The sequence below is a fragment of the Wasmannia auropunctata genome, unplaced genomic scaffold (assembly GCF_000956235.1).
Source record: "Wasmannia auropunctata unplaced genomic scaffold, wasmannia.A_1.0 LD336083.1, whole genome shotgun sequence".
Lineage (NCBI taxonomy): Eukaryota > Metazoa > Arthropoda > Insecta > Hymenoptera > Formicidae > Wasmannia > Wasmannia auropunctata.
In genome coordinates, this window is record NW_012026807.1 from 13,999 (window position 1) to 23,303 (window position 9,305).

At 31.4% G+C, this 9,305-nt stretch overlaps 1 protein-coding gene across 1 annotated transcript; it reads right to left on the reverse strand.

The window, feature by feature from the left end:
* Positions 1-180: 180 nt before the first annotated feature.
* Positions 181-6,996, reverse strand: LOC105448713 (the record flags this gene model as incomplete). The annotated part of the gene is made up of 6 exons (XM_011687457.1): positions 4,502-6,996; positions 4,099-4,228; positions 3,519-4,013; positions 1,836-1,976; positions 1,090-1,730; positions 181-579 (listed from the first exon to the last, which is right to left on the reverse strand). Coding segments are annotated over exons 1-6 (4,210 nt in total), but the record flags the coding sequence as incomplete, so codon positions are not given.
* Positions 6,997-9,305: the final 2,309 nt, after the last annotated feature.

Here is a 9,305-nt window from a genome sequence, read left to right on the forward strand (position 1 = left end):
CTAAGTAAACCGGAACGTTCCATCAATTCATTAATTATTAAAAAATTTTTCGTATTAATCAACCAAAAAAAGTTTTGCTCGTTTATTGGTCCAACTCTTTCCTATTTTATTGTTTTATACATACGAGCGGTAATTATTTTATAACTTTATTAATATTTATACTTAATAGAAGTTACTTGCCTAATATGGTTTTCTGAACATTTTTAGGAAGATCCAAAGTACAGGGTTTTTGCTGTTTAGTACCGAATAAAACTTTCAGGCGACTCCCTTTCTGCACATGATCATTTTTATCTAAGTGCATCTCGAATGCGGCACGCATTCCCTCCTGCTCGAACGGCGATGTTGGTATGGGCGGTGGTTGATACTGTGCAACATTCTTCAGACGGTTTTTGTCACAACTTGAGCTTTTTTTCTCGCCGCGTTTCAACGAATCTAACCAGTGTTTATCAGAAGAATTGTTATCGTGACGATTAATAAGATTGAAACTTCCCTTTCGATTAATCGATGCGTCTTTCTTTATGCATTGCTGCATCTCAAATGATGTATGACTTGCAAGATCATTACTGGATCCGGAATATCCTACAATTAAAATAGATTTAATTTCAGGTAATTTCACAATATCAAATTAGTAAAACTATTAAAATATTAATTTTGAGGTATTAAGATTACAGTTAAAAAAAACACTAGAACAAAAAATCGTCAATGATCTAATTTATATCTTTTCCGCGATAGATCCCATGAGTATCTGTCATATCTTATTAATCATGGCAGACACAAAAAATTCCTTTTCTTAGGGCTAAAAGGTCTAACAGTATACTTAATTTTGATTGCAATAAAACTTCTCTAACACATCATATATTGTAGTCATATAACAAAATACATAAAAATAGCTCTTTTATGATCTTTAACTACAAATTTCTCAAAATTGTGACGTGATAAAGTAACTTAACAACCGATATTCAATGTTTAAAAACTAGATGAAAAATGATTAATATCGTTCTAGTGTTTGAAAAAATGTTTTTTTTTTTTTTTGTTAAACTGTTATTGTCATTTTTAACAAGTTTTTGTATTTGAAAATCTTTATCATACCGATATTTTTCGGCGAAAGAAAATCATGCAACTTATAGTTTTCCTGATTGGGGGATTGTACACGCTTGTTAAGTTCATAATCTGTATTCTGATTCAGAGAATTCTGCTTGTTTGGATTTATCATATTTCTCCAATGAAATGAATCGTCTTGTTTCGGTTTCTGAGTCTTCACAAGTTCCTGCGCTTTTCTTTTCTGCGCATAACCCGACGTGGATTCCCATGTCGTATGCCGTCTTGCCTTGCATCTATCATAGGATTTATCATTTACAAAATTCGCATCGCTTTCAGATCGGGCAACGGCAAAATTATCCTTGATGATTTGACGAGGTGCATGCACATGTGCATTCGTATTCTTCGAATTGATATCCATAATATTGTTATTCGACGTTTCATCGCTGGTCTTGCTATAAATATTATCAGCATCGTTTAACGATGTGTCACTTAAGTGTCTAATATGCTCATTGTACATCGTGTTATCAGTCAAGTTCCTGTGCTGCACGTGATCGTTGAGCAAAGGTGTCCCGCGCGGAGACCTCGATTTGTTTATCATACTTTGCCGATGCGTCTCATCCTGTTGCGATATCGCCAATTCTTCTTGCGCGATGAAATCTTGCGAATTATCTAATCTTCTACCAACAGACCTACATATGTAACAATAAGTTGTTAGATATTAGATCTATAACATTATTATAGAGAATATTTCCGCGACATGGAAAAAATATAATTAATTATAATATAAAAATTACCCGTCTGCAGCATGCCGATAATCACTCATGTCCGAATTGCTCGACGTATCTGTAGCACTCTGAGACATAGTCGAGCCATAGAATGTACTACCAGCGATCGTCATTTGTAAATCCGGAGAATTTGAATTGCAATCCTCTTTTCTGTGAAACGTAAAAAAAATGTTTAATCTTTTGTTGCATAATGTCCCATATATAGAAACACCTATCTTTTCATAGTCTTTCTATGTCTAATATTTCATAATTGGTTTAACATATTTTAAAGTAAAGACCGAACCCCCAATAGAATCATGAGTTTTACCGATCGAACACGACTTGCACGTCACATATAATTTACAAGCATACGATTTATAAAACATCAATATATCATTATACATATTATTCATCAATATCGCACGCACACATATACAAAAATTTGCAGGCACACTAATCTTTCTTATTAGACATCTAAAGTCTAATACTGAGAACTCAACATTGTATTTTCATGTAATCCGCATAACAAACCATTTCCATTTTGTACAAATACACTGCAGATTTTTTGTATGAAGCTAATATTGGCACAAGTTGATAGCTCTAGATGCCGTATTGGACTAAGAGCCGATAAAAAAAGATCTAAATATCTTAATTTTTTGTTTTTGTTATCAGCACAAAGTCGATCAGCATGACTTATATTGATGGTATACTTTAATTTTGGAAAGACAATTAGAAAAATGTTGAAAAAATCACATTCGGTCGGTGTAAAATTTACAACTTTAAGATTCCTTAATTGCTGTGTTCAGCAGAATGATTATTTTGTACTTGTTGGAAGTATTCTTTTTTCTGAGATAGGTTGACTTTTATTCCTCTAAATTTAAAAGTATAATCCAATCAGTGAGAAAACTTCCAATAGTTCGCAAAATAAACGTTCTGCTGAACGCGACCATTGTTCAGGTTGCTGATTTCAAATCTACATTCAAAATTAAAAAATTTAAAATAACAGATCAAACATGGGCAAAATGATCAAAGAAAAGTGACCTAGCAAGTGTCAAATTCTGATTTTAAAACTTTACATATATATAAGGTGAAAAAATAAATTTAAAAATTATTTTCTAAGGTAAAAAACAGTTTTAAGGGATAAAATCTTTATAAAATAGTTTCAGTTTTTTCCGTTATATATCAACATATCAAAAATAAAATATCAAAATTAAAATATCAAAAAATTTTATGCAAAAGCATTATAATTAATAAAAACACCTCTTGCTTGTCTCTAAAATAAAATAATAAAAAAATTAATAAAAATAAAAAAGTTAATCAATAAATTAAAAAACTAAATCCTAAAAATTTTTAATTTTTAAAATTAAAAATAAAAATATATAACTAGAAATTTGTCTTCATTGTTAGTTCCGGATTACGTTAAGAACGAAATCCGCCATTTTTTAATTAAATTTTACACTAAGTTATCTTTAAAACATGTTGCAGACATTCAAATTCTATGACTTCAGAGTTTCATATTTCTTTACTTTTTGATTTTCTGTTGTTATAAAAACAACGTATTTTAACGTAAGAAACGTCCTTTTAACTTCAGATTTGTAATCAGTAATCTCAAAAATTCTCCCAAAAATATATTAAAATTTAGCAAAATATTAAAAAAAAATTTGTGTAGCAAAAAGTTAAATAGAAAGTCTCGAATATCCTTGATATACTCACTTGTTCGGTGTTGATGTAGGAATTACTCGTCTGTAACTTCTAAATTGCGCCGTTGGAACAGGTATATTCTGATTTCTGGCACCGAGAAATTTTAAATATTTTCGATCCAGGCTTGCGCCAACGATTTCGTGATTAATCGAGCCGGCGTCTTTTCGTACAGACTTTTTTAGAGAACCGAACGATTTCTCCGAGTTTGATTTACAAGAGTCTGGTGTACATTTCAGCTTACTCTTGTGGCCTTCGCTATCGCTCTCATCGGTTTCGCTAAAAAGCTCAACGCTTTGGTCTTGAGTATCCGCACCTAAAGTGCCTTTATTAACTACGTCTAGCCACAGAATCAAATTGTCTTCGGTATCAGTGGCAAAATAAAACACTGTTCCTGTGTGATATACTTTGAAGGAATACTTCCTCGATTTCACTTCAGCAGCCGGCGATACAGTAAAACCCGTTAATATGATCAAGCAGTCAGCTTTTACACTGTCCTGGGTTTTAAATCTAATCGTAAAGATAAAAATTTATATTATTTAATTATTTAGTTGGATAATTATTCGTCATAATAAAATGTTTTATAAAATTTTACCTGTACAACGATGAACACTTTAATACAAACCAGGCCTTTGCCCATGCGCCACCTGCTCCTCTACTACGATATGTCAACCATCCTTCCAAATCGCCAGTACCAATGTCTCTTACGGATACATTTCTCCTCTCTAATAAGAAAAAGATATATTTTTTGTATCCTAAGATTCAAGATATTGACGTTGTTTTGAAAATAATGTTATACCTCAAAATTCAACATATTTAAATAAATAAATTATATAAATATATAATATATACATTTGAATAAATTGTAAAAATCTAATTGACTATATTTGTATTTTATATTTTATATTAAATGTAATTAACTATACTTTGTTAATTATACTGCTCAAAACAAGTACATATCTTAAACATCAAGAAAAGTAATAATCAATTGTACTTACTTGCCAATAACATATTCCGTTTTCTACTGCTTCTTGGACTGCTGTTAGACTTATTTAAACTACTATGTAAGCCAATACTTTTAGCTACCATCATAGCTCTATTAACAACACTTTTTTCAATACTCTTATCCTTCTCTGATAATCTTGGCTTTAAATCTGACGATACTGTTTGTTTTGAGTATGTTATACCGTCAGGGCAATCGACATTGCGTGAGTGATCAAACCTATAACAATCTGTTATGGATTGATCCGAGCAAACGAATTTTTCATTAAAAGTTTCATACTTTTCAAAAGGACATTTTTCTTCTCTTGACTGCTTGTCGTTATTTTCATTGTACAACAAAGCATCAGATAAGTTTGAACGATCAAATTTTTGATCGCTTAAACTTATAGTTCGTGGCTCATCAATAAAGTCCATCGAATTTTCTGTGTAATTAACCATATGCACATCTGAGGAATCCTTTCTATCTTGACAATCTGAATTGCTTCTAATATGATTAACACATGAACTTAAATCTACTTTTTTAAATTCTCGTTTAATGCCGAGTCTCTCTGGAATTTGAGGTTTTTGCAAATCCTCCAGAGTCTGCGGGATATTGTTTAATTTCAAATCGGTTATTGCTTGATTCGTGTAATATTTACGAGGCGGCGGCTCTGGGGGTGTTGCGTGAGATTTATTCTCGAGTTTTCTAACAGATTCAATTTTTGGTAACTCTATAAAGCGGCAGGACTGTACTGTGACCTGTGCCGAAGGCAAGTCTGCAGACCTTGCCTCTTCAGTTTGTTGCTTTATGTTAATCTGCATCTTTGAAACGTTACGAGTAACATTCAATAGATCATCTTCGATAGATTTAGTATTATGTGATGGTATCTTCATCTCGGTACAATTCTCTCTTGATAGTACTGAGGAAAACTTCCTTTTAAGCAATTCTACATGCTGAGCACAATCAACCGTTTGTAAAGTTTTATCAAATTTTGGTAACGTTTTGTTTCTTTCGATGCTATTACTAACATTACTAGGACTACTATTACTACTAGTACTACTGCTACTACTGCTACCGCTACTATCACCAGCATCTCCTCCGCCACTATTACCACTATTATTATTATTACTGTTACTACTACTACCACTGCTACTACTGCTATTACTACTACTGCTGTTACTATTGTTATTATTATTATTACAACGTTCTTTTTTACTGTTTGATATTTCTAAAGTACCGCAATCAGCATTCTCATGATACTCGCATGCCGAATTTTTCAAATGAACACTTTTATTTTCGTTTACATTTTCACATTCAGTGCTTAATCTCTCGGCGGCGTATTTCTTATCATTTACATCCGATATATCATGTTCAAGATCATTTTGATCATTTTGATTTTTTTCCTCTGTACTATTTTCAAGATTTATGCCATTTATCGTGACATATACATTATTTTTACGTAGATCTATTCTCTTAGGCACTCCAAAGGCACTTGTTTGTTCTTCTGCATTCTTATGCGCGATCTGTTTCTCGATGTTACTAATTTTTTGAGCGACATTACTATCGCATCTTCTAGCGGATGCTTCTGTATGCTTACTGCTTACATCCTTCAATTTTTTGTGATCATCAACATTCTCAATAACTGCACTAACATTAGCTTTTGTTAAATTATTATTTGGTGTATTGATCAAGCAATGGTCGAATAATTTCTCAGTATCCGATAGATATGCAGAGGTACTACAGTCTTTATCTAATTTACCACGATTTTCAACGTATTGCATGCTGATTTCTGATTTATTATTCGGCATGCCTTCATTAATACTAAATGTATCACTAATAGAATTATTAGATTCATCTAAAGGCACGGTCATATCTTTTAAATTATTGCTATTACTGACATTACCCGTGGATGCTTGTAAATGTTCTATATTAATATCTTTATTTACAATATTTGCACCATCATCATCACAGTTTTGCATAGGAATAACTTTTTCTTTTGTATCATCTGGACGAGTGCTTCTATCAGTCAATTTTTCCTCAAATTGCACCTTTTTATTCGTTTGCTCATTAGTCTTATTCTTCCTTTTTGCCGATTCTAATCCTAAACACGTTTTGGGCCGTATATTTACCATTGGTACATTATCCGAACCATGGGCGCGAGGTGCTGCTTTATCACGCAACTGAACAGCCGCCTTATGCTCTAGTTTCAACTCCTTCCAAAACTGTTCGAGATTGATGCCATGTTTGGATGTGGGACTGGCACCTGTTATTGTAACCCGCCTTTGGATCAAGTTTCTTGGTCTGGCATAAAATTGCGACGATTCTGATTCGCTCTCAGATTCGCTATCTGTAGACATTGCATCCAACAATTCAACAGCTTCTAAAATACTTGTTGTCTGTGCACCAGATGTCTTTGGCATACGTCTATATAACAAAAGATTTTTTGTTAAAAAAAATGTTGAAACATAAAAATAAATTTCTTTGTGATTAAATTTAAAATAAAAAATGCAATATATTTGTTAAACTAAGAAACTAAGAAACTCTGTATGCGCGCGCGCATACGCAGTGTCTCATAAATTATTGATAATACTTGCGTGCAGATAGAAAACAAACTAAACTAAATACCGTTCATGTAACATTTTCCCTAGGATCAAAACGTGAAAAGTCAACATTTTTTCGATTAAAATTTAAGATTGACAGAAGTGACGGGTCAATTTCAAATTTATAATTTGCATCTCATTCGCGATGCGGATACATATCTGTATTCTATCATATTTTGTTTCATTGAAAAATGGAATCAATTGCTGTAAGATTTCCTTTTTGATTTTTTGTTAATAAATCTACGAAAACTTCTACAAAATTAGACTTTGCAATTTAGCTTTTAATGATAATGATAATAAATGAGATTATTTGTTCCTTATTCCCGGAATAGATACATCTGTTTAATCATATTTTATTTCCTAGGAGTATGATTTTACATATTATAAAAGCTTTTCGACTTCTTTTTTTTTACAAAACTACAAAGATATGAAAGATACAAAGCCGGATTTTGCAATTTGAATTTTAAAACTAATTAGAGAGCATTTACATTTAGAAAAAACAAAATCTGTTAGAACCAATCACAAATTACATTGGTAGCTGCCAATACCCTACTTCCATAATTTCGCAAAAATGCTCGCAAAACAAAAATTAGAAAAAGTGAAGAAAGTTATACATCTTTTTTATTTAATAAATGCTATGTGAATCAATAAAATAATAAGAAATGTAAAACAATTCTGCTTTATTGCATTTTACTTTTCTGCCATTCTGTTGATTCATGTAGCACTTATTAATAAAAAAAAAAAATAATTTTCTTCACTTTGTGTAATCTCTGTTCGAGCATTTTTGTACTTGTATGTACAAAATTTGTCCTTCCACTTTTAGAATTAACTTATTTCGAAAATTGTACTGAATTATGCTAGGTTTATGCTACATTGTGTTAAAATATTAAAACCATAATATAAAAAATACATTTTAAAAAACATTTTTTTAATCAGCCCCCCATTTTCCGTTTTTTTTTTTCAATTTTCTCAATTGTGCTAAGTTGTGTTAAGTTGTGCTAAAGTTTTACTTTTAAGTAGAAATAACAAAAGAAGTGAATAATAAAAAATGTATTATACAATTTTGTTATATGTATACAGCTAACGTTTACATTCGCATCAGTTATTTAAATAATATAGAATTGCATATTTAAGTTGTGCTAACTTAGCACAAGTTATCACAACCTTCGGATTCTCCAGTACAATGATAATATAAAGGGCATTTTATTCTTGTGCGTGGACCTTAGCGCTCTATATCCATTCACAAATTCTATGTCCATAATTTTGTAAGTTTCTCACGTGAATAATATTATATATTTGAGTCGGACTAGCTTAGAACAAGTCAGCACAACCTTCGAATTCCTCAGTATAACAATATTAAGGACCCTTTAGTCTTGCGCGTAGGTCGAATTCTGCACTCATAATTCAACAAATTTTAATTAACTTTTTATCTATACATAAGAAATTCAAAATGAAATTTCTAAAAATTAAAGAGTAATGGAATTTTTTCAAACGCATCCTTTTTTCACTGTAAGAAGGCTTACAAGAAGCATCCATTACATGAGAAATAAAAAGTTCATCAAAATTTGTTGAATTATGGGTGTAGAATTCGAGCGCTAAGGTCTGCGCGCAAGAATAAAGTGGCCTTTTAAATATCATTGTGCTAGAGAATCCGAAGATTGTGATGACTTGTGCTAAGCTAGCACAACTCAGATATATGGCTGCGTTCCGTTATTCACTGCGAGCATTGAAAAACTACAGTGTACGTAACGTGAACTATAGATTTTCAGTACTCGCAGTGAATAACGGAATGCAACTATAGTATTATCTACATCGAAGAATTATAAACCTGATTTATAGACATAGAATTTGAGCACAAAGGTCTACGCATAAGAGTAAATTTATATCATTGTACTGGAAAATCTGGAGGTTATATTGACTTGTGCTAAGGTAGCACAACTTAAATATGCAATTCTATATTATTTAAATAACTTACGAATATAAACGTTAGTTGCACACAGAATTGTATACAATTATTTTTTATCATTCACTACTTTTCTTATTACTATTTAAAAGTAAAACTTTAGCACAGATGAGAAAAATTAGAAAAAAAAATAGAAAAATAGCTGAATTAAAAAAATTTTTTTTTAATTTTTTTGACGTATTTTTCATATTACAATTTTAATATTCTAGTACAATGTAGCACAAACATAGCACAATTCAGCACAACTCTCGAAATAA